This window comes from Coregonus clupeaformis, chromosome 40 (genome assembly GCF_020615455.1).
Source record: "Coregonus clupeaformis isolate EN_2021a chromosome 40, ASM2061545v1, whole genome shotgun sequence".
Lineage (NCBI taxonomy): Eukaryota > Metazoa > Chordata > Actinopteri > Salmoniformes > Salmonidae > Coregonus > Coregonus clupeaformis.
Genome location: NC_059231.1, coordinates 32,242,055 through 32,268,570, shown reverse-complemented (window position 1 = coordinate 32,268,570; position 26,516 = coordinate 32,242,055). Strand labels below are relative to the sequence as shown.

At 42.1% G+C, this 26,516-nt stretch overlaps 2 protein-coding genes across 8 annotated transcripts in view; both read right to left on the bottom strand.

Annotated features, from left to right (window-relative positions):
- LOC121555134 (copine-8-like) overlaps window positions 1-2,077 on the bottom strand; it is a 141,496-nt gene extending 139,419 nt beyond the window's left edge. The window contains exon 1 of the mRNA XM_041868936.2: window positions 1,898-2,077. Coding sequence (XP_041724870.1) covers window positions 1,898-2,001 — 104 coding nt within the window. The 5' untranslated portion in view covers window positions 2,002-2,077. The remainder of the gene's footprint in view (window positions 1-1,897) is intronic.
- A 4,947-nt stretch (window positions 2,078-7,024) lies between these two features.
- The window catches only part of LOC121555113 (kinesin-like protein KIF21A), a 55,309-nt gene continuing 35,817 nt past the window's right edge, over window positions 7,025-26,516 (bottom strand). For 3 of the 7 annotated variants that reach the window (XM_041868919.2, XM_045212131.1, XM_041868924.2), the window contains 15 exons: window positions 19,492-19,686; window positions 19,257-19,358; window positions 18,896-19,061; window positions 18,546-18,566; window positions 17,736-17,799; window positions 17,322-17,373; window positions 16,922-17,127; window positions 16,400-16,615; window positions 16,255-16,287; window positions 15,510-15,646; window positions 15,090-15,264; window positions 10,501-10,659; window positions 9,941-10,229; window positions 9,459-9,658; window positions 7,025-8,362 (listed from right to left, as the gene is read on the bottom strand). In XM_041868919.2, coding sequence (XP_041724853.2) covers window positions 8,305-8,362; window positions 9,459-9,658; window positions 9,941-10,229; window positions 10,501-10,659; window positions 15,090-15,264; window positions 15,510-15,646; window positions 16,255-16,287; window positions 16,400-16,615; window positions 16,922-17,127; window positions 17,322-17,373; window positions 17,736-17,799; window positions 18,546-18,566; window positions 18,896-19,061; window positions 19,257-19,358; window positions 19,492-19,686 — 2,073 coding nt within the window. In that variant the 3' untranslated portion in view covers window positions 7,025-8,304. The remainder of the gene's footprint in view (window positions 8,363-9,458; window positions 9,659-9,940; window positions 10,230-10,500; window positions 10,660-15,089; window positions 15,265-15,509; window positions 15,647-16,254; window positions 16,288-16,399; window positions 16,616-16,921; window positions 17,128-17,321; window positions 17,374-17,735; window positions 17,800-18,545; window positions 18,567-18,895; window positions 19,062-19,256; window positions 19,359-19,491; window positions 19,687-26,516) is intronic. The other 4 variants (XM_041868923.2, XM_041868925.2, XM_041868920.2 and 1 more) reach the window with 3 other exon arrangements.

Below are 26,516 nucleotides of genomic sequence, written 5' to 3'. Positions count from 1 at the left end.
AATACTTTATGAAACGGTTAGGTTCGCTTTATTACACCAAGCCAAGGATCAATTTACCCAGGAGGATCCGAGGGGTACTGAGAAATCCAGCAGAGAAGAACACCTCATAAATACCCACCAACTTATAAATATTAACTGAACTCTGGTCCACACAGAACTTTAATGGGTCATGATGACAGTAAATAGGCCTAGCCCAACCTAATCAGAGCAGAGCCATCCATCTACAGTAGCCTTCAGTACCCACATGTAAACATGACATCAGATGACTACAGGCAGGGAGGGAAGAGATAGAGTTATCTGTACTAACAGTCTGGGCCTCCGTTGGAGCTCTGGCCAGAGAGAGAAGAAAGTAAGTTAGAATGAGAGATAGAGGTAGAGGGAGAGAGAGAGAGCGCGAGAGAAAGAGAGGGAGGGAGACTCTTATCCCGTCGTCAGACACACATTGTGTGTGTGCCTGCCTGCCTATGTGTGTGTGTTTGAGAGCAGAGCCTTGTTTGTGCATGTGTGGTGTGTGTGATAGAGAAAGAGAGTGACAGAGATCAGAGCCTTTCAGGCACAGACACACACACACACACACACACACACACACACCTGGCCGCGTTACCATGGTACCTCACCTCCTCTCTGGGGTGTGATGAGTGTGAAGGCATTCCCTACAGACCTCCTCTATGCCCAGCAGGCACTAGAGGGTGACTCAGGACCAACATTTAGCTAACATCCCTTATGTATATAGTAACACAACCCTCCATCTCTTCTTCAGAGGCTGACACATAAGGGGTAATATGTGACTTACTCCCTGGAGGTGATAGAGATAACACATTTTAATGGATTAATTCCCCTAGGGAAGTAGGCTACTGGTTCAGTATGGTATGGTCAGATATTGAGTAACTAGTTATTGTTTATTGTGTGTGGTTATTACAAAATTAATTTCCCTCTTATTCAATTGAGTCCATTGTGAGAGATCTACACATCATTTCATTGGGAACACTTTGTTTTAATATGACATGTGTTATTGAGTGGTTACAATGTCTCACTGTGTGTTTTGTCTTTCCTTCAATATCAGTTGAATAAATAATGACTGACAGTCCAGTGACAACACTATGATTCCCTCAGTTGATCTATTCTAAAGGGACACCTTAAATACATAAGGTTTGGCGGGGACCGGGGGAGCTGTTATGCAACAGGAATGCATGTCTCCAGAGAGAGAGGGGGTGGTAACAAAAAACTAAACGGGCTAGTGATACACCCTGAACCCTCTTTATCTAGCCTACACTTCTATTCCAGCTCACAGACACGTCTGACTGTCGCTACACGTAGGCTAGACTACATCAAATCATTAGCATACTCCTGCCATATACCTTACCTTGAAGGGTTAATTGTCAATGTAAATCTATTTGTGTTCCCCTGATCAGTTTGGTGAGTCCCAGTCCACAACAAGCCACGAATCAGAACAAAACAAGACTAAGTGTCAGATTATTCGGTGAGAACAGTCTTCTAACATACGGTTATATCCCAATATAGGGAATGTTGGTATTGTTGTTCATGCCTATTCAAGCATGTTGATGTCCATTGCCAGTCCTCCAACAGGCAGACTGCTAGGTTACTGCCTATAAAATACCTGATAGACTACAGTTCGAAAATTTATTGTAAACTTACCACCCAAAACTAAAACAAAGTAACAATTTGAACACCTCACTCTTATCTAGATACAATGTAGCCTAAAATAATGATAAACAGTGCCGTTGGTTGAACAACAATTACTTTTTCAAAATGTTACTACAACCAGAACTTGTTTGACAGTTGGCCAGTTGGAATGGCAGATAAAAGGCCGAATACTTGCCCATACCACATCCTTCTTCCGTGACAACAGTCATATCAACCCCCGACATTCTCTTACCTGCAAGACACCGTGATTTCAACTTTGGTGGCGGGTATGGAAGCATTGAGAGGGTCGAAATCTCCTATCGACGCCATGTTGACGAAGCTATTGCAGTTGTTCATGATGTGAAAATATTTTTGTCCAACCCCTTTTAGCAGCAAGAATCGGATAAACTACACTTCCTTCAGCGAAACGAGAATGAATGCATGTGGACGGAACGAAGAGGAATGCTCCGAGCAGGCTACTAGCGGTGGGGTGATGTCACTTCATAGGCTGACAGTCAGCGTCACCTACTAACGCTGCGAGAGGAATGTGCGCCTTGGACAAAAGAATGCCACAGATGCCCATCTGATAAATAGGCTACAATCATAACATACATTCATAAGAGACCAACAGTAAGGACACGATAAACAAGTCATCAAATAGGAGTTAGGCTAACCATGACCATGTCATGACTTATAATAACATCGATAATTATGACAGAGCGAGTGTGTGTGTGTGTGCGTGTGTGTAATAGGTCTTAAAGTGTTCAAAATTATATTCCCATCAGAATTTTCACGTCACCAGAAAAAGTAATTAGTGTTTACTATGTTTGGATAGAAGACATTTGTTCCTTGGGTGACTCATCATCTTCATTACACAGTATTTTTCAGGCCTGACCACCCCCTCCAAATATAGCTCACACACAGACTTTTCAGTAGCTGGTGAGAGAAACCATTACCACACCTTTAGGTAACCAGCCAGCACTCATCAATGAGTTACTGTAAGTGATGCCCAAATAGATCCTTTGAAATAAGTACATTCACATGCACGCACACACAAAACACGCAGTCCTGTCGCAAATGCACACATGCACAGACGCACACACATAAAACCACACACACAGAGAGAGAACGAGAGAGACAGAGACACACACAGTATACACTACTGTATAAACATGTGCATAAAACATGAAACAGCATCCATTTCCACTCATAGGTGTTTGGAATCCGGGTGAAAGTAACACGGTAGCCTATTTAACACATGACCCCACAGGTCAGGAGAAAAATAATTCCATGTGGAATTCCATGCATCTGTATCCTCTAATGTTTTAAACAGTAGGCCTATTTCACTCTATTTAGTGGCGTGGATGTATGGCAACAGTCCTGCACTCTCAGACCAGGAGTAATTGACCCCCACTTGTATTGAGTGTCCTCCTACACATCCCTACAGAGCTGATTGAATATCATAAAACAGCCTCTCTATAAAACAGCCTATATTATCAGCTGCCCACTCAGCTGTAACAGCTCAATGTGTCAAAGATAGTGAGCCCACTGCAAAGTATATGGGCAATTCCATGGTAACGGAATAATTATTTGACTCCGTTTTTTTACTTTAAAATGTATGCCAAACAAAAAACATTGATTTCAAAGTTTAACAAACCATACAACTCTATGCACAAGGACTACTTTTAAAAATGTCCATTGAAAAATTTACAAAAACTAATTTAGTGGAAGAACTGTGCAGATGCAAACTTTGGTAACGGAATTATGGTAAAATCTCCCTCAGGTTTTTATGTGAACACGTTTTCCAAAAGTTATGACATGGCACCTTGAGTTTGAAAAAATATATTTAGGTTATTGAACTACCGTAAGTGAAGTGTATTTACACCCGGTAACGGAATTACGGTAACAGAATTACATCATGGTCTGTACTACACAGAAATGCATAATTATGGATATGATTGTCATTCTCCCCATGTTTCACAAGTTTGGACATCACAGCGCAGCACAGCAGAGCACAGTAGAGTACATTGCAGTACAATACAGCACAGCAGAGCAGAGTAGGGTAGAGTAGAGTTCAGTACAGTGCAGTAGGGTAAAGTACAGTGCAGTAGGGTAAAGTAGAGTACAGTACAGTAGAGTTCAGTACAGTACAGTATAGTTCAGTGCAGTACTGCTGTACTGTACTGTACTGTATTATACTCTACTTTTCTTTATGGTACTGTACTGTACTGTATTGTACTGGACTGTACTCTACTGTGCTTGACTCACTGTACTGTACTGAACTGTATTGTAATGTACTGTACTCTACTTACTGTAATGTATACTGTACTGTACTGTGCTATCCAAACTTGTGAAACACCAAATTTGTGAAACACACGTCTATGATAGGTTCAGATTTGGTCCAGTCATGTCCGTCTGTGGACATTAACATCAAGGCCAGGGTGGACTGATTAAATTTCAACTGCTTTTTAACGTCCATGGACGTCCGGTGTTGGTCGGTGCTCAGTGGGTGAGGATGCTGGTTACAGTAAATGGAAAGAGAGGTGGCTGATGGGTAGGTGTCAGTAAGAGCTGGGAGAGGTGACATTAACTGGAGAGTGAGAGACAAAGGCAGATAGAGAGAGAGAGGTGAGGGAGGGGTTGTCCAGACTGTTTTAACACGTGACAGAAAGAGAAAGAAAACAGTTATGAGCTGAACATAACAGTATGCCAGTGGAAGGGAGGACAGTAGCAGGGGACCCAACTGTAGTTTTTGACTATTATGATTTCCCATTGTAGCCAATTCAGTTGCAGTAATTTTGTTAGTGATTTTTGGGTAATTCCGTTACCAATTTGATAACCGAGTTATGAGTTTTAATATCTTAATAATTCATTAAAAAATTGATATCAGTAAATCACTTTAATTAATTGGTAAGTCTACCATTGCTTGTTATTTCTGTGAACGTTCATTATCCTCCCTCCTCATGAGGGAGAGAAATTAGAAAATATCTTAAAGATATGTATGTGGGTTTTTGGTAATGGAATTACAAGGCACAAGGCAATATTTCTTAAACTTACAGAAGGTAAACAATTTCTCCAAAACTAAATACAAGTGTTGATATTAGTTGGCAGGGGTCTTTACGTCAACATTATTGTGTTTTGATGTATTTCTGATACCTTTTAAAAGACTTTTTCTGGTAAATGTTTTCTAAGACCCCGTTTCCATCTGTTTATCCAGAAATCAAAGCCTTTAATTATGCCACATTTTTAAGATGGAAAATGGTTGAAAAATGTATCTATGCCTTAATTTCCCAAAAACATAGACTCTTTCATTTGACACCCAATTTGATATGCTCCTATGAACTTCACATGTTGGTGCTCATGGGTTCTTTTAGATGGAAATGCCCGTATGTAATTAATACAATACTCCTCATCATAACCCATGATCTGTGTACTGAGGGGCAGGATATCTCCTCTCTTCCCTGACATTTCTTCCCCTATTCCTCTCATCCCTCGCTCCATCCTCCCATCCTCTCATCATCCTCTCCATCCTCCCCCAGCAGATGCCAGGAAACTCACTCTGGCTGTGTCCGAAATGGCACATTATTCCCTGTATGTGAGGTAAGCATTGTTGTGTTTGGTATTGACCCTCACACTGTTTCTCAGTCTAATCAAGCTATCTTACTCCCTCTCCTACCCTATCTTGGTCAACCCTTTATTCCAAAGCCAAATTATACAAACTGTGACTCAACAGGGAAATAAAGAGTATTGTAGAAATATCACTGAAGGGAGGGATGTTTCAAGCAATGATTCACAGGATCAATATGATCACACACACACACACACACCAAGAGAGATTGGATGAATGTAGCCAGTCACATAATCCCTATGACAAATTCATAAGCCTAAAAATACTATCAGTCTCTGGCTACAATGGCCGCATCCCAAATGGCACCCCATTCCCTATACTGTATAGTGCACTACTTTTGACCAGAGTATGGACCCTGGTCAAAAGTAGTGCACTAGACAGGGAATAGGATACCTATTTACCATACACCTCAGCTCTTTTCCATCCGGTATAAAGGTTATGAAACCAGGTTCAGAAAAGCACAGAAGCCCCCTGTCAAACCCATATAGGTTGAGCTAAAAATAACCCCAGACAGGAACTCTTATCCCACATAGCCGTTATTGAGGTCGGTCTGTACATTGATTTATTATGAAACTGTAAGAGTACCGTCTGGGTCCTGGTGTTATCTTGGGATAAAGTATGTTAGAAATATGAGAAACCGAGAACAGACCAAGAAACCCTTTCAGAATATGCTGACAGTGCAGTAAGAATCATGGTTATTTTAAGAACTCTGATGTTCAGCGTTTTAAAATTGAAATAATGATTGATAGAGAAATAATGCATTGTTGAGACCAATAAACTATGTAAAGATTGTGCTGACAGTGAAGTAAGAATCATGGTTATTTTAGGAACACTGAATTTACTCTATATGGATGGACAACATTGTATTAAATATACAGTAGCTTGTGGTGTTTGGACCAGTGTTTAAAAATGGAACTAGTCCGTGGTACAGAAGTAATGCAGTGCTCAAGGTGCAAGAGATTGTTTTGGTCTTAATGTACACATGAAACTCTGATGCTCTAATTGTTGTACATTAAATACTGATTCATTCCCATCACTTCTCTTCTTCAGGGGATGTATGGAACTAAGTAAAGGAACATGATGATTCCACCTGCAGTGCTATCAAAAGGAGAAAGAAGCTAATGGAAAAAACAAGGATGTCATCATAGTTCCCCCTCAATAAATGTATACACTGTTGGTCACCTGTGTGCCTACGTGACCAGTGACCCATGATGACCCCACATATGTTGAGTCAAGGGTCGCTGGTCACATGCATAGGTAGGCACACAGGTGACCATGCAGGAAGTGGGAATTCACAGGTATGGAGAGCATACTGTATAGTCCATGCTCACCGTTTATACCTTGGAGTTATGATATGTGCCTTTGGTCTACCTTTATGGAATTCTTTGTTGCAAACAAATTAGCAAAAGACCCAACCAAAGATCTACGTTTAGAAAGGAGGTTGTTTTGCATGCGTTTATGAAATTTTGCAATCCCACCTGTGCTATCAGGAATTGACTACAAAAGTAAGAATACCTGTCGAGGAGATTGGTTCATGGACATTGGATGGAATCGTTTTCCTGCAACAGATTCAAACTGCCACGGACTGAATATCTACCGAAGAACAGGAGGAAGGAAAACAAATCTCCAGTGCCAAAGTTCTCTGTTTTGAAACCGTGTCATGTTTCCTAATGTGATACTGTATTATACTGCCACCAGTTGGTGGCATCATGGCAACACACATCTCCATGTTGAACGATATACCAATTCATGTTATTTTTGACAGATCACATTTATTTCCACACTGCATCTGACATTAGAATCACTAAAAAGTCGGAATTTGTGCACAATATGTCCAGGAGGAAAAAAAACAGATTCTTATTTACATAAAGTGTCATCCCAATCTAGGGATCCTGGGCCAGTCCACACAAATTAGGTTGTGATACTGTACTATCTACAGTATAAGACTGACAGGCACTGATATTAACACACACCTCTATGTTTTGTTCTATTCTGTTCAGCCTGTTCCTGAATCAGATTGGGGGAAGGACATACGTGGGCACAGGAAAACTCACTCAGATTTTTTATTACTAGGTATTCCTGCACAATTGGAGCTACAAAACACAAGCATTTCGCTGCACCTGCGATAACATCTGCAAATCTGTGTAGGCAACCAATACACGTTGAGTTGATTTAAGATGTGCACAGGTGACCTCACTTTACCTGGGCTCTGAAATGATTGACGCAGGCCATTGGATACAACATGAATTGGAAGCTCAGAACTTTGGAGGTTTCAAAGTCACCAGGAAAACACACATGAATACAAAAATGTTGACAGAAAATTAAAGATCAAATCACTTTTTGTAGTTTGAGGTTTGAATGTACCTGTAGGATACAAAGAGAGTAAGACTACTGCAGAGGTACTGTACTGTACACAGGCAAGTACAACGGAATGCATTGGCTAAAGATACTCTCATAACAGCCCGTTGACTAACACAGAGAAGGTTTGTACTTTGGTCACACACAATCTGCAGGTAACGACATTAAAAGCAATGAGGCATCCCTATTCCTCACTGAGGCTATATGAGTCTCCCATAGGGTTTGGCAGTAACAGCTGCTTTAAGACCAACCTCCATAGGGCCTTTATTTAGAAGACATCCCCCCTCCCGACACAGAGAGATGATTCCACGCACTGTAGCGGAAGATTCCTCTATGACATGTATAGAGAGGATACAGCATGAGACAGAACCATGGGCATTTCACTGGAGTTTTTCTTCAGGTGAATACCATGACCGTTGTGCTACTCTCCTCCAGCCTTGTTGAGTGAATGTCTTACGTTGGTGAACTCAATGGGTGTGTCTGGGCTGGTCATCTGCCCTGTGACAGTCTTGGAGGGCCTCCATCCATGGATCATTGTGCAGAGCAGCAGCAAATACATTGAGTAGTAGATACACAGAGCAGCAATAGATCCATAGGGCTGTAGTAGATCCAGAGTGATCTAGTAGATCCACAGAGCTGTGTCTAGTCACAGTCCAGAGGTCTCCTTCTCAGTGTCAGTGGATCCCTTCCTCCAAAGAACCCTTTGCTTGCCAAATCTTCACTGTCCGGTCACTGTCACACAAGAAAGAACATGACATCGCTGGATCAACATGTGTATCAGAGGTTTGATTATCTTTCTCTTAGGTTAAACTATGACTTTGTTATTATAGTAACAGTGGGTTGATTTACTCAGAGGGTTAGGGTCAGGGTATGATCAGGATCATGGTCAAAGTTAGGAGATATATTCTCTGTGAGACATATAGTTGAAGTCGGAAGTTTACATACACATTTAAACTCTGTTTTTCACAATTCCTGACATTTAATCCTAGTATAAATTCCCTGTCTTAGGTCAGTTAGGATCACCACTTTATTTTAAGAATGTGAAATGTCAGAATAATAGTAGAGAGAATGATTTATTTCAGCTTTTATTTATTTAATCACATTCCCAGTGGGTCAGAAGTTTACATACACTCAATTAGTATTTGGTAGCATTGCCTTTAAATGGTTTAACTTCGGTCAAACGTTTCGGGTAGCCTTCCACAAGCTTCCCACAATAAGTTGGGTGAATGTTGGCCCATTCCTCCTGACAGAGCTGGTGTAACTGAGTCAGGTTTGTAGGCCTCCTTGCTCGCACAAGCCTTTTCAGTTCTGCCCACAAATGTTCTATAGGATTGAGGTCAGGGCTTTGTGATGGCCACTCCAATAGTTTGACTTTGTTGTCCTTAAGACATTTTGCCACAACTTTGGAAGTAAGCTTGGGGTCATTGTCCATTTGCGACCAAGCTTTAACTTCCTGACTGATATCTTGAGATGTTGCTTCAATATATCCACATAATTTTCCTTCCTCATGATGCTATCTACTTTGTGAAGTGCACCAGTCCCTCCAGCATGATGCTGCCACCCCCGTGCTTCACGGTTGGGATGATGTTCTTCGGCTTGCAAGCATCCCCCTTTTTCCTCCAAACATAACGATGGTCATTATGGTCAAACAGTTCTATTTTTTTTTCATCAGACCAGAGAACATTTCTCCAAAAAGACATTTGTGGAGTGGTTGGAAAAACAAGTTTTAATGACTCCAATCTAAGTGTATGTAAACTTCCGACTTCAACTGTAGCTGTAGACTCTTATGGCATTCAAGGGTCATGTTAGGGTTAGGCGTTAAACTCACTCTGAGGCAGTGAATAGCTGGCTGCTGTTGGTAGCCAGTCCGTTAACAGGGCTGTCGTGTCCCCTCAGGTCTCCTAACGGTGCCAGGGTATCAGCGTGCCACAGCTTCAGCAGACCTCCCCTGTCTGCACTCAGCACCACCGGGCACCCTGGCACCACACCCAGCGCACTTACCCAGTCAGAGTGGGCACTCACCACCTGCTGTGGAGGAAGCAGGTATGCACTAGGTCAAAACAGGGCTACAAACAGTTGAAAAAGAACTCCTTGGGGACAATACATTTTGTTTACTATCACTACTGGTCTTACAATGATGATAATGTTGCAGCTAGCAAAAGCAATTCAACAAAACAAGATCTGATGCTTACAAAGCAACATGCAATGTGAAAATCACAGCTATCAGCTCATTGTATGTTTTTGAGAGCCTTGTCTCTCTTTCAGGTACTAGCAGTACAGTATATACAGCTAGTGTCCAGTATGTCTTACCTGTACTAGTCGTTTGCGGGACAGGTCCCACTTCTTGATGCAGTAGTCTCTGGAGGTGCTGTAGAGGCTGTCCCCCTGAACAGCCAGAGAGACTATACCCTCCTTGTGTGGTGGCTCAAAGTTGTGACAGGACACAATGCTGCCCTGGACACCCTCCGTCACCTCAAACATCTTCAGGGTGTGGTCCTTGGACCCCGTTAGGACCACGTCTTGACCGTTGCCCATCTGGTCGACGGTCAGACACAAGACCGGACCCAGGTGACCCGTCAGTTTCCCAGTAGACACAAACCTAGAGCATAAGGTCAAGGTTCAAGGGTCAGGGAGAGTTCAAATCTAGGACTCTTTGGTACAACTAAAAATCATACTTGGGAGTAATGATGAGCATTCACTATCTATATTTTCTACACTGTGCCTGTTTCAGCACCTGTGCCTGTTTTGGTGTACGCAATTCTTCTCCTTCTACCATTATTTTGTGCCACCTCCAGTACTTACTTTAACTAAACAAGATATTCAACTACTCTTGGTGGAAAAAACAAGGCTTTTTCGGCCTTCATTCTTACTTCCTGAGGTCCCACATGCGGACTGAGTTGCCAGAGGCGGAGTAGAGGTAGGATCCCGTAATGTTCAGAGAAATCTGATTGATCTGGTTCTCTCCTGGAGGGATGGACAGGGACCTGAGAGACACACAGCTGTCCCCTGTACTCACCTGGCCCGACGACCTGCGACACACACACACATACACACGCAGTCAATAACATGTCAACGGGAATGACATTGTGTAAAAGTACTTTTTTCAAGTAGCAAATTAAGAATCTGAAATTCCATGGGCTGTGTTGGAATGTGCTAGAATCTCCTAGAATGTGTTGAAAAAGGAACTGGCAAGCTCAACTCCAACTTTTGACATAACAAAGGTCTTCGGTTTATTACTAGAGGTGTATCAAATCAAATCAAATTTGATTGGCCACATGCGCCGAATACAACAGGTGCAGACATAACAGTGAAATGCTTACTTACAGCCCTTAACCAACAGTGCATTTATTTTTAATAAAAAAGTAAAATAAAACAACAAAAAAGTGTTGAGAAAAAAAGAGCAGAAGTAAAAAAAATAACAGTAGGGAGGCTATATATACAGGGGGGTACCGGTGCAGAGTCAATGTGCGGGGGCACCGGCTAGTTGAGGTAGTTGAAGTAATATGTACATGTGGGTAGAGTTAAAGTGACTATGCATAAATAATTAACAGAGTAGCAGCAGCCTAAAAAGATGGGGTGGGGGGGGCAGTGCAAATAGTCTGGGTAGCCATGATTAGCTGTTCAGGAGACTTATGGCTTGGGGGTAGAAGTTTTTGAGAAGTCTTTTGGACCTAGACTTGGCACTCCGGTACCGCTTGCCGTGCGGTAGCAGAGCAAACAGTCTATGACTAGGGTGGCTGGAGTCTATGACAATTTTGAGGGCCTTCCTCTGACACCGCCTGGTATAGAGGCCCTGGATGGCAGGAAGCTTGGCCCCAGTGATGTATTGGGCCTTACGCACTACCCTCTGTAGTGCCTTGCAGAGGCCAAGCAGTTGCCATACCAGGCGGTGATGCAACCAGTCAGGATGCTCTCGATGGTGCAGCTGTATAATTTTTTGAGGATCTGAGGACCCATGCCAAATCTTTTCAGTCTCCTGAGGGGGAATAGGCTTTGTCGTGCCCTCTTCACGACTGTCTTGGTGTGTTTGGACCATGATAGTTCGTTGGTGATGTGGACACCAAGGAACTTGAAGCTCTCAACCTGTTCCATTACAGCCCCATCGATGAGAATGGGGGCGTGCTCAGTCCTCTTTTTTTTCCTGTAGTCCACAATCATCTCCTTTGTCTTGGTCACGTTGAGGGAGAGGTTGTTATCCTGGCACCACACGGCCAGGTCTCTGACCTCCTCCCTATAGGTTGTCTCATCGTTGTCGGTGATCAGGCCTACCACTGTTGTGTCGTCGGCAAACTTAATGATGGTGTTGGAGTCGTGCCTGGCCGTGCAGTCATGGGTGAACAGGGAGTACAGGAGGGACTGAGCACGCACCCCTGAGGGGCCCCCGTGTTGAGGATCAGTGTGACAGATGTGTTGTTACCTACCCTTACCACCTGGGGGCGGCCCGTCAGGAAGTCCAGGATCCAGTTGCAGAGGGAGGTGTTTAGTCCCAGGATCCTTAGCTTAGTGATGAGCTTTGAGGGCACTATGGTGTTGAATGCTGAGCTGTAGTCAATGAATAGCATTCTCACGTAGGTGTTCCTCTTGTCCAGGTGGGAAAGGGCAGTGTGGAGTGCAATAGAGATTGCATCATCTGTGGATCTGTTGGGGCGGTATGCAAATTGGAGTGGTTCTAGGTTTTCTGGGATAATGGTGTTGATGTGAGCCATGACCAGCCTTTCAAAGCACTTCATGGCTACAGGCGTCAGTAATACGGGTCGGTAGTCATTTAGGCAGGTTATCTTAGTGTCCTTGGGCATGGGGACTATGGTGGTCTGCTTGAAACATGTTGGTATTACAGACTCAGTCAGGGACATGTTGAAAATGTCAGTGAAGACACTTGCCAGTTGGTCAGCACATGCTCAGAGTACACGTCCTGGTAATCCGTCTGGCCCTGCGGCCTTGTGAATGTTAACCTGCTTAAAAGTCTTACTCACATCGGCTACGGAGAGCGTGATCACATAGTCATCCGGAACAGCTGGTGCTCTCATGCATGCTTCAGTGTTGCAACAGTATATAAATACAGTTGGTGTTTGTATATATATACAGTGGGGAGAACAAGTATTTGATACACTGCCGATTTTGCAGGTTTTCCTACTTACAAAGCATGTAGAGGTCTGTAATTTGTATCATAGGTACACTTCAACTGTGAGAGACGGAATCTAAAACAAAAATCCAGAAAATCACATTGTATGAGTTTTAAGTAATTAATTTGCATTTTATTGCATGACTTAAGTATTTGATCACCAACCAACCAGTAAGAATTCCGGCTCTCACAGACTTGTTAGTTTTTCTTTAAGAAGCCCTCCTGTTCTCCACTCATTACCTGTATTAACTGCACCTGTTTGAACTCTTTACCTGTATAAAAGACACCTGTCCACACACTCAATCAAACAGACTCCAACCTCTCCACAATGGCCAAGACCAGAGAGCTGTGTAAGGACATCAGGGATAAAATTGTAGACCTGCACAAGGCTGGGATGGGCTACAGGACAATAGGCAAGCAGCTTGGTGAGAAGGCAACAACTGTTGGCGCAATTATTAGAAAATGGAAGAAGTTCAAGATGACGGTCAATCACCCTCGGTCTGGAGCTCCATGCAAGATCTCACCTCGTGGGGCATCAATGATCATGAGGAAGGTGAGGGATCAGCCCAGAACTACACGGCAGGACCTGGTCAATGACCTGAAGAGAGCTGGGACCACAGTCTCAAAGAAAACCATTAGTAACACACTACGCCGTCATGGATTAAAATCCTGCAGTGCACGCAAGGTCCCCCTGCTCAAGCCAGCGCATGTCCAGGCCCATCTGAAGTTTGCCAATGACCATCTGGATGATCCAGAGGAGGAATGGGAGAAGGTCATGTGGTCTGATGAGACAAAAATAGAGCTTTTTGGTCTAAACTCCACTCGCCGTGTTTGGAGGAAGAAGAAGGATGAGTACAACCCCAAGAACACCATCCCAACCGTGAAGCATGGAGGTGGAAACATCATTCTTTGGGGATGCTTTTCTGCAAAGGGGACAGGACGACTGCACTGTATTGAGGGGAGGATGGATGGGGCCATGTATCCCGAGATCTTGGCCAACAACCTCCTTCCCTCAGTAAGAGCATTGAAGATGGGTCGTGGCTGGGTCTTCCAGCATGACAACAACCCGAAACACACAGCCAGGGCAACTAAGGAGTGGCTCCGTAAGAAGCATCTCAAGGTCCTGGAGTGGCCTAGCCAGTCTCCAGACCTGAACCCAATAGAAAATCTTTGGAGGGAGCTGAAAGTCCGTATTGCCCAGCGACAGTCCCAAAACCTGAAGGATCTGGAGAAGGTCTGTATGGAGGAGTGGGCCAAAATCCCTGCTGCAGTGTGTGCAAACCTGGTCAAGACCTACAGGAAACATATGATCTCTGTAATTGCAAACAAAGGTTTCTGTACCAAATATTAAGTTTTGCTTTTCTGATGTATCAAATACTTATGTCATGCAATTGAATGCAAATTAATTACTTAAAAATCATACAATGTGATTTTCTGGATTTTTGTTTTAGATTCCGTCTCTCACAGTTGAAGTGTACCTATGATAAAAATTACAGACCTACATGCTTTGTAAGTAGGAAAACCTGCAAAATCGGCAGTGTATCAAATACTTGTTCTCCCCACTGTATATATATATACAGTTGAAGTCGGAGGTTTACATACACCTTAGCCAAATAAATTTAAACTCAGTTTTTCACAATTCCTGACATTTAATCCTAGTAAAAATTCCCTGTTTTAGGTCAGTTAGGATCACCACTTTATTTTAAGAATGTGAAATGTCAGAATAATAGTAGAGATAATTATTTATTTCAGCTTTGATTTATTTCATCACATTCCCAGTGGGTCAGAAGTTTATATACACTCAATTAGTATTTGGTAGCATTGCCTTTAAATTGTTAAACTTGGGTCAAACGTTTCGGGTAGCCTTCCACAAGCTTCCCACAATAAGTTGGGTGAACTTTGGCCCATTCCTCCTGACAGAGCTGGTGTAACTGAGTCAGGTTTGTAGGCCTCCTTGCTCGCACACGCTTTTTCAGTTCTGCCCACAAATGTTCTATAGGATTGAGGTCGGGGCTTTGTGATGGCCACTCCAATACCTTGACTTTGTTGTCCTTAAGCCATTTGCCACAACTTTGGAAGTATGCTTGGGGTCATTGTCCATTTGGAAGACCCATTTGCGACCAAGCTTTAACATCCTGACTGATGTCTTGATATGTTGCTTCAATATATCCACATAATTTTCCTTCCTCATGATGCCATCTATTTTGTGAAGTGCACCAGTCCCTCCTGCAGTAAAGCACCCCCACAGCATGATGCTGCCACATCCATGCTTTACGGTTGGGATGGTGTTCTTCGGCTTGCAAGCGTCCCCCTTTATATATATATATATTTACTCACGTGAGTGTGCGTATGCACTTGGCGGAGTCTCGGATGTCCCAGACCTTGATGTAAGCGGTGGAGACAGTGAAGACCAGGCTGGAACAGTATCTAACAGACACCACACTGCTGAGATGATCTCCCAGAGACATGATCTCCTGACCAGTCACCAGGTTCCACACCTTACACGTACGATCTGACAACACACACACACACACACACACACACACAGGGGTTAGAGGTCAATGGTTAGGGGTTACGATGAGTGTGCAACATGGCAGAAACACCATCAACCATACCAGAAAGCTAGATGAAGCTAATACCAAATAATATGACTTACACTCATCTGAACCTTTCAGGTGTGAGAAGTTTCTAGGGGTCATGGTTTAGAGGTCAAAGGTTGATTTTGTTTCCGAACATTATAGAACTAGAGAGCTGCACCTTTAGAGCCAGTGAAGAGCAGGTCATCAGTGCAGTCGACACACATGACAGGTTTGGTGTGTCCCTCAGCCACATAGATACACTGTAGTCTGGCAGCATGGCTGCTCTTAGGGGATGACACAGGGTTGATCACCCCTCTATAATAGGGACAAAAGACAATGTGTTAAGTCTGTTAAGACAGTGGTTCCCAAACTGTGGGGCTCAAGGGGTCGCCAGGCGGGGCTTACTCTTGAAAGTTGTAATAGTAGAATGCACAAGGTCCATTTGGGTAGTGCATCATCAGTTCCTGTTGTCATGTTAGTCATTGCATAACTTAGAGAGCTATATATAACTTTGGAAATGTCCAAATCAACCAGCCCATGTCAGCTAACATTTTTATATTTAACATATTTAACATTTAAAAAAATGTGTCACTCAAATATCACATGAATACACATTAGACATGGCAAAATGTGTAGAATTGCAAGAAAATGTGCTTTATAACTGCAAATTCTTCATTGCACCCCATGACAAAATCTGTATAATTGCAGGAAATAAACTTTAAACTTGCAAAATTCTCTACACCAACAAGAGGGGTGTGAACAGTTTGTGTCATGAAGTTGTGGCGTGTGCGCGCACGCAGGTGGGGTTGCGGGATGTTCCCCAATGCTGGAAGGGGGGCCCCCCCGAGGGAAAAAGTTTGGACATTAGATGTATACAGTAGTATAATATATACTGTAGGTAGACATACAGTAGTGTTACATACCTTTGTCCTTGATATATAAGCGACTCTTCCAACCTGAAACACAAGAAGTAGGTACTACTATGACCATCGGGACGTCGTACGAACTTGACATTTGTGGCAAACATTGTGTAGTGGTGTGTTAACGGCTTCATGCAATGGCTCTTACGTTGGTTTGGTGTCTGTGATTTTGGTCTTCTCTGTGGCTGTGGGCGTGGGTATGTGTGACTTTGTCGCTCTTGCTGGGTGACCCTTGGGGTCCATAGGTGTGTGTTCCTTGATGTCTAAGGGGGGTTGTCCTCCCTTCTCTAGCATCCTCCTGCGTGTTAGAGGCGAGCGCTCCAGTGATCTCCTCTCAGATCCCGTAGAAGACCAGGCTCCAGAACTACACAACATAGAGACAGACAGACCAACTGAGTGACATGAACAGTCGAAGTGATATGCACTGGATAATCAGCTGAAGTCATATACATCACTGAAGGTTACAATGCATTCTGGGTCAAGTTAAACATTCTATCCTTCTCATGCTGATGCACTAGTTTTTTCAACAATAACACTGTTAAGATGTGAAGCCTGACCCATCAAATGCACATACAGAAGGTAAGGATTTACTCCACAAGTATATCACTGTATTTCCTGTACTATAGTTCTACAAACTAAACAAAGACATCTGACCAAAATAAGCACTTACAGTCCAGCAATCCTGATGGACAGTGCTGAGGGGGACACAGTGAGTTCCCCGTCCCTGAAATGTCCTGCTATTGTCCCCATGTCCCCTGTCCCTTCCTGGGCCTCTGCCAGGGGTAGCAGGGGGGCAGAGAAGTCCCCCGTAGGAGAGTCAAATTCACCACTACCAGCATACAGCAGCTCCATCTGGGTGGTTGTTCTTCTGCGTGCCTGTGGTAGTGGGATCGATCGAATCAATCAATCAATCAATCAATAATAATAATCCATTCATAAAGAGTGTTTTACAAATAGCATTTATCTCAAAGTGCTTATCAGTAACTTCTTAACTTTAGAGTTCATGAAAATGTAATTAAAATGGTGTTTAGAAAAATGCTTTGCGTGTGAAGTACTGTAGATGACTGTACCTTCCTAGGTTTGGCCTCTCCACACAGCTTCAGGAGGTCAGAGGCCAATGAACTGAAACAAAGATAGAGGGGCAATTTACATGTTACTCATAGTCTAATAATAAAGTATAAACAGAAATTGAAAGATGGAATCCGCAGTAGGAGAAACAGTGCCACTGTCCGACCGACGGCCATTGTTATTGTTATTGTTTAGTTGACAAACTAGAGGTGAGGAGCGCGGCCCAACGTGGTAAAAAAAAATTGCAGTACATATTCTGCTGTTCTATCGCACATACAATGATGTCCAAGGGAAAAAAAACAGTGTTAGTTGTTTGCAGTAACTTCTTTGTTTTTGTAATATTGCAAACGGATGTGGCAGTTTCACCATTAAGATTCAATATCCTCATTGTCTTGTCTGAGTCAAATGGTATTTACCTTCCCTCTGTGGCTGGGCTGGGCGTAGAGGACTCATCACTACTGCTGTCATCTCCATTCTCTGCTTGAGGACAGAACCATACACATTGTTACACTGGGCCCTCAGATACACAACATGCCTCAGTTACTGCATGGTCTGACATGGGGTAGTTATGGCTTCACAGCATGTTTTCAAATATCCCATTTCAAGCACTAAACTTGTGTTACTTTACTATCTTCAACTGTTAGAGGTAGACCATTTTCAAAGTCAATTTACAGTCTGGATCTCACAAAGAAAACAAATGCATACAGTGTTTTCAAACAAATGCTGCAGCAGCAAAACAATAGTTTGAATTCAAAAGAGCTCTAAAGGTACAGGGTTCAAAGTTCAGAGGTCAGGTTAAATCCATCAGGGGTCAGACAAGGTCAGAAGGTCAATAGTATAGTATACTATATATTAGTATGATGCATCTGACGTTTCCATTTTAAGGAGGGTAACTTAGTAAAGGTTGGAGTTGGAGTATTACTCTAGTTAAGGCCTGAACTTCAGGTTTGCGTGGGGGTCAGGGTTTAAGCTAGTGCTAATTCTTAGTATTCAGGTCGTCCTGAATGAGTCTGCTGAACAGCAGAAAGCTAGACATCCACAAAGAGGACGGGGAGGGTCAGACATGGAAGTCGGGGTCAGGGGGCAGGGGACAACACACCACCTCATGCACCTCATGGCAACGTTATGTTCTCAGGTTAGTCTTAAAGGGAAGTTCTAGAGGGAGGAGGGGCTTTAGGGGAGACCCATGCTCTCTGGGACCAGTCAGTCTGGTATCTGTTACTTACCCACCACTAGGTAACCTATCTCTGTTTGAATTCAGGGTGAACAAACAGGAAAACAAAACAAAGAAATCAATGTCAAACAAAAGTTAAAAGAATAGAGACACTTTATTTTACAGTCCTGTTTCAGTCGGTATTTTACTGGTAGGCTATTTAGTAAGAGAATACGTAATGGTACATGTTTTACTGAATCCGAAAGAAAAACAATATGGGAGATATGTTTTCTTACATTTTTTATTATTAGGTCAATCATTACCATTGTGAATGTCAGATAAAATAGTGGACTGTAAAATAAAGTGTAACCAAAAGATGAAGAACTGAAAAGCAGCGTGTTTATACCACTGAGACATCTATACCTTGCAGTGTGTTGCCCAGCAGAGCGTCCAGCTCAGGGTTGAGTTCAGCCTTCTCCTTCAGCATGTGGAACAGCAGCTGGTTCTGAGTGGCACTGTTGATCTCTGTCTGCTTCAACCTGCCCTCCATCACCTTCACCTGGGACTCCTTCTGGGCCGCCTGCAGACCCTGGGAGACGCACATATCAGTAAATTCATACATTACATACATAACAAACACACACATAAATCCCACACTGACATCAACAGAGTGGTGTGATATTTAGCCCACAGAACAGCAGATACGTATGTTTAACTCTAAAATAAACATAGTGTTTAAAAAAAGGTAAAGAGAACTCAAGAGGGACAGGTGTACTGTGGTTACCTTGTTGATGGCCATGTGCAGGAAGTGATCAAGCAGGAAGCGGGCTTCTGATAGGTTACAGGAGCTGATCACCGCGGTAACGTCCACTGTGTCTCCCTCCTCCTGCATCACAACAACATCACACAGTCAGTCATAATAACAATTATGAAGAAAATGTGTGTGCTGGCATCACCTGTTCTAATAACTAGAAAGGGTCAATTTCCTGAAGAAAATGTGTTTGTTTGCGTCAGCTAACCTTAGCTTCCTCCATCTGCATGATGTTAGCCTGACAGTCAGCGATGTTGTCATTGATGTAGTCGATGTTGGCCGCCAGAGCATCCATCTCCTCGTTCAAAGACTGGATGCTTCGGTCCGTGTCGGTCCCCTCTGTGGCGATCTTCTCCCTCTTACGAGACACCTTCTCCCTTCGCTTGGTCAGGTCCTCACGTTGCTGTAAGAGGCAGGGTGGGAGGGAGAGAGAGGGAGAAAAAAATAGTTATAATAAAAGTGTTTCCGAATTGCGTTCCTTTCTAGCTATTGCTATACAATCTTAGAAGTAAAGGAGTCTGGAGGAACCTTTTGGGGTTCAAAAAATTGCCACACAGGGGGAACCTTTCCAGGTCACAAAGGTTCCTTGAGAAACCCCTCTGAAAAGGTTATTCGAGGAACCCCTGTGACACGATCCATATTTTTTTACAGATTGACGCTTGTACGCTGATACTGGGCTGCCTGTGTAAAGGTTCAAACAGGAACCTATTCGTGATGGAATGGATTCAATTTTGTACCTTTTTAATAATATAGTGTAGCAGCAGCAGCCTATCAGAAGATGGAGATGTGGCTTATTGGAGGAGTGTCTTATTGGAGGAGTGGCTTTCAGATATTTATTTTTGGTCACCTGTAAGAGTAAATGTAATTCCTGTTCATCATATAAAGTTTGTACACTACAAAGTTAAATGTTCCTTGAATGTTTATGCATATTACATATTCTAATATAACAACAAGATATCACAGTCTGACTTCATGTACCGATGTCCTTTGACCAACGTCTATTTTTGATGAGTAAACTAACTTCATCTCCTGATGTTCTGTGACAAACGTGGTAAATTAAGGCACATATAAACAACTCTAGGGTTAAGTTTAGGCATTAACCACCGACTGGGTTAAGTTAAGGATTAAAGTTTGGGATAGGGTTAAAACAGAAACAACTCTAGGGTTAAGTTTAGCCATTAATTCCGACTGGTTAAGTTAAGGATTAAAGTTTGGGATAGGGTTAAAACTTTAGGCATTAATTCCGACTGGACTTGCTAAATCGTTGTAGACAGATGGCGGAGTAGTCTAAGCCTCTGGCTCCGTAGACCGCGTGTTCAATCCCAATGCTTTTTTCCCCCGTTTTTTTTCTGGGGGCTACTTTTGATGCTGTCTCCTGACGTCCTGGGGACCTGCACAAACGTCGAATTTCGCCTTGGATCTGGAGCGATCCCTCTGAATATAATATTAACATTGCTGATTACAGTGCCTTCAGAAAGTATTCACACGCCTTTACTTTTTTCACATTTTGTTATGTTACGAAGTGGGATTCAAATTGATTTAATTGTCCTTTTTTTGTCAGCGATCTAGACAAAATACTAAAAGTGGAAGAACAAGTCTTTTTTTTTTTTTTTTTACTTCATGGAAAATAAAACACTAATATACAGTGTATCTTCATTAGATAAGTATTCAACCCCCTGAGTCAATACATGTTAGAATCACTTTCGGCAGCAATTACATCTGTGATTCTTTCTGGGTAAGTCTCTAAAACCTTTGCACACCTGGATTGTACAATATTTGCCTATTATTCAAAAATAAATATTCAAGCTCTGTTAAGTTGGTTGTTGATCATTGTTAGACAGTCATTTTCAAGTCTTGCCATAGATTTACAAGCTGATTCAAGTCAAAACTGTAACTAGGCCACTCAGGAACATTCTATGTCGTTTTGGTAAGCAACTCCAGTGTATATTTGGCCTTTTTAGGTAATTGTCCTGCTAAAAGGTGAATTTGTCTCCCAGTGTCTGTTGGAAAGCAGACTGAACCAACTGTTCCGCTAAGATTTTGCCTGTGCTTAGATCTAGTCAATTTCTTTTATTAAAAAAAACTCCCTAGTCCTTGCCGATGACAAGCATACCCATAACATGATGCAGCCACCACCATGCTTGAAAATATGAAAAGTAGTACTCAGTAATGTGCTTTGTTGGTTTTGTCCCAAACATAACACTTTGTATTCAGGACAAAAAGTTAATTTCTTTGCCACATTTTTTGCAGTGTTACTTTAGTGCCTTTTTGCAAACAGGATGCATGTTTTGGAATACTTTTATTCTGTACAGGCTTCCTTCTTTTCACTCTGTCATTTATGTTAGTATTGTGGAGTAACTACAATGTTGTTGATCCATCCTAAGTTATCGCCGCTCAAAGCCTTTAAACTCTGTAACTGTTTTAAAATCACTATTGGCCTCATGGTGAAATCCCCAAGGAGTTTCCCTCCTCTCCGGCAACTGAGTTAGGAAGGGCGCCTGTATCTTTGTAGTGACTGGGTGTATTGATACACCATCCAAAGTGTAATCAATAACTTCACCATGCTCAAAGGGATATTCAGTGTCTGCTTTTTCTATTTTTATCCATCTACCAATAGGTGCCCTTCTTTGTGAGGTATTGGAAAACCTCCCTGGTCTTTGTGGTTGAGTCTGTGTTTGAAATTCACTGCTCGACTGAGGGACCTTACAGATAATTGTATGTGTGGGGTACAGAGATGGGGTAGTCATTTACAAATCATGTTAAACACAATTATTTGACTTGTTAAGCAAATATTTACTTATTTAGGCTTGCCATAACAAAAGGGTTGAATACTTATTGACTCAAAGACATTTCAGCTTTTCATTTTTAATTGAATTTGTAAACATTTCTAAAAACATAATTCCACTTTGACATTATGGGGTATTGCGTATAGATCAGTGATACAAAATCTCAATGTAATCCATTTAAAAAATGTGGAAAAAGTAAAGGGGTGTTAATACTTTGAATGCAATGACCTCTTTATATAGTAATAAAGTAGTAACTATTCCAACAATGGGATTTGCATATAGACGGGCTACAACGTCACGAAAACTATGCGCGCGCTTCAATGGGGCAGAAGGTGGTGTGTTGGATGGCAAGATAGCCAGCAACAATGACAAGAAGCTGCCATGTGGGAAATCGTAGGTGGCTCGTTTCAGCTAGTTTTATCTTGTTCTTGATGCCATGTCTTGTTTTGAGGTGTTTTGACTAATGTCACGTCTATGCTAATATGACTAAAATTCCCTAGCTAGCTAACCAACAACTGTAACTATGTATTTGAGAGACAACAAGTGCTAATTGTGCAAATGTATTTATGTTTTCAATAAACATTGGAGACAAAATATAGTTTACATGTTGTCAACAATCTAAGCCAACCCTGTCTGTTTTGCCACATAGTTGCGTACACGTCAACCACACAACCAACACGTCTAAAGGCTCTTGAGGAACTCATACACGTCTGTAAGCCTCATTGAGGCTACAAAATTATCAGTGTTCAATCTTAAAGTGTGATGACAATACAACAGAAAAGATTAACGGGAATGACGTTTCTTTCCACGGGTGGCCAAATATAACTATCCGAAAGCACCACCCCTCAGCCACGCCCCGCAGTCTTCTCATCTGACCCGCTGGGTCATTTCTTAATAACCCAGCATCAACAACCCAACCATTTTTTTTTTTTTTGGGGGAACACACAGCCAAGGCAACAAAGGAGTGGCTCAAGAAGAAGCACATTAAGGTCCTGGAGAGGCCTAGCCAGTCTCCAGACCTTAATCCCATAGAAAATCTGTGGAGGGGAGCTGAAGGTTCGAGTTGCCAAACGTCAGCCTCAAAACCTTAATGACTTGGAGAAGATCTGCAAAGAGGAGTGGGACAAAATCCCTTCTGAGATGTGTGCAAACCTGGTGGCCAACTACAAGAAACGTCTGACCTCTGTGATTGCCAACAAGGGTTTTGCCACCAAGTACTAAGTCATGTTTTGCAGAGGGGTCAACTACTTATTTCCCTCATTAAAATGCAAATCAATTTATAACATTTTTCACATGCGTTTTTCTGGATTTCTTTGTTGTTATTCTGTCTCTCACTGTTCAAATAAACCTACCATTAAAATTATAGACTGATCATGTATTTGTCAGTGGGCAAATGTGGAAAATCAGCAGGGGATCAAATACTTTTTTCCCTCACTGTATATATATATATATATATATATAAAAAAATATATATATACACATACATACATAAATACATACATATAAACACATATACAGTGCCTTGCAAAAGTTTTCATCCCCCTTGCCGTTTTTCCTATTTTGTTGCATTACAACCTGTAATTTAAATGGACATACACAAAATAGTCCAAATTGGTGAAGTGAAATGAAAAAAATAACTTGTTTCAAAGAATTCAAAAAAATAATTAACGGAAAAGTGATGCGTGCATATGTTTTTTATTTTATTTATTTCACCTTTATTTAACCAGGTAAGCCAGTTGAGAACAAGTTCTCATTTACAACTGCGACCTGGCCAAGATAAAGCAAAGCAGTGCGATAAAAACAACAACAGAGTTACATATGGGGTAAACAAAACATAAAGTCAAAAATACAACAGAAAATATATATACAGTGTGTGCGAATGTAGTAAATTATGGAGGTAAGGCAATAAATAGGCCATAGTGCAAAATATTTACAATTTCGTATTAACACCGGAATGATAGATGTGCAAAAGATGATGTGCAAATAGAGATACTGGGGTGCAAATTAGCAAAATAAATAACAATATGGGGATGAGGTAGTTGGATGGGCTAATTACAGATGGGCTGTGTACAGGTGCAGTGATCAGTAAGCTGCTCTGACAACTGACGCCTAAAGTTAGTAAGGGAATATGTATTCACCCCGTTTGCTATGAAGCCCCTAAATAAGATCTGGTGCAATCAATTACCTTCAGAAGTCACATAATTAGTTAAATAAAGTCCACCTGTGTGCAATCTAAGTGATCTCAGTATATATACACCTGTTCTGAAAGGCGCCAGAGTCTGCAACACCACTAAGCAAGGGGCACCACCAAGCAACCTGCACCATCAAGACCAAGGAGCTCTTCAAACAGGTCAGGGACAAAGTTGTGGAGAAGTACAGATCAGGGTTGGGTTATAAAAAAATATCAGAAACTTTGAACATCCCACGGAGCACCATTAAATCCATTATTAAAAAATTTAAAGAATATGGCACCACAACAAACCTGCCAAGAGAGGGCCGCCCACCAACACTTACGGACCAGGCAAGGAGGGCATTAATCAGAGAGGCAACAAAGAGACCAAAGATAACCCTAAAGGAGCTGCAAAGCTCCACAGCGGAGATTGGAGTATCTGTCCATAGGACCACTTTAAGCCTTACACTCCACAGAGCTGGGCTTTACGGAAGAGTGGCCAGAAAAAAGTAAGCAAACACGTTTGGTGTTCGCCAAAAGGAATGTGGGAGACTCCCCAAACATATGGAAGAAGGTACTCTGGTCAGATGAGACTAAAATTAAGCTTTTTGTCTGGCGCAAACCCAACACCTCTCATCACCCCGAGAACACCATCCCCACAGGGAAGCATGGTGGTGGCAGCATCATGCTGTGGGGATGTTTTTCATCGGCAGGGACTGGGAATTTGGTCAGAATTGAAGGAATGATGGATGGCGCTAAATACAGGGAAATTATTGCGCCTTCCAGAGATTTGAGGCTGGGACGGAGGTTCACCTTCCAGCAGGACAATGACCCTAAGCATACTGCTAAAGCAACACTCGAGTGGTTTAAGGGGAAACATTTAAATGTCTTGGAATGGCCTAGTCAAAGCCCAGATCTCAATCCAATTGAGAATGTACACCAGCAGAACCCATCCAACTTGAAGGAGCTGGAGCAGTTTTGTCTTGAAGAATGGGCAAAAATCCCAGTGGCTAGATGTGCCAAGCATATAGAGACATACCCCAAGAGACTTGCAGCTGTAATTGCTGCAAAAGGTGGCTCTACAAAGTATTGACTTTGGGGGGGTGAATAGTTATGCACGCTCAAGTTCAGTTTTTTTGTCTTATTTCTTGTTTGTTTCACCAAAAAATATATTTTGCATCTTCAAAGTGGTAGGCATCTTGTCTAAATGAAATGATACAAACCCCCCCAAAATCAATTTTAATTCCAGGTTATAAGGCAACAAAATAGGAAAAATGTCAGGGGGGGATGAACAACAACGCTTAGGCCTCTACTTCCAGCTTATACATACTATATACATTTTATGGATACAGTCAATTTTACAATAATTATATTTTGCTTGTTTTTACTCCTGAACATCCGCTACCCTCAACCTCTCCGATCATTTTCATGATGTCCATCCGGTTGGCTTCTACATGCCATATCTCTCCAACTGTGCTCCTTCACAAAAGCTCTCAACCTATAACCTATATACTTATTATGGACACAGCATGCCCTACATTAGTTATCTTGCTGTTATTAGTTGTTGTTAGTTGTTATTAGTCCCATCCTTCAGCTTCATTCAACACCATCCATATACAACCTGGCCCTTTTTAAAGAAAACAACCCAACTTAGTGACCCAATGCCTGCAACCCAGCAGTTAGGTCATCCAAACAACCAAGCATTTTTAAGAATGTTGGTTAGGTTGAAGATACTGTAGCTAGCTAGCAACCTAAGCCTACACCTAATAATTATCATCATAAACAAACGTCATTACCATCACAATAAACTTTTTGGAATGAAAACAGTAGCTACAGTCATACATTACATTGGTATTAAAATAGTACTCGTATAGGAATGGGTAATTGTTTAGAAGTTGCTAGCTATCCCATTAAGCCATCGGCGAAAACAACATTTTCATCTTCTTCTGAGTCTGGCAGCACCACAAATCCAATGGCAAAATAAATTCAAAGTGCTCTGCACGTGCCGACAAAAAGGTTCCCCCAGGAACCTTTGCTAAATTGAAACATTAAAGGTTCCTTCAAGAACCCCTCAACTAACCAATGGTGCAAATATGAACCCATTTATTGCAATGGTTCATTGAGGAACTCCAGGGTTCCTTGAGTCACCCTTAATTCTAAGAGTGTAGCCAAAACGGCAACAATGATAAGTCTCTTTATACTCCCCTGTCGGTTTTTGCCTTTTTCCACAGACAGAGAACTACGTTGGCCTCAGTCTGATAGGAATACAGTAGACTT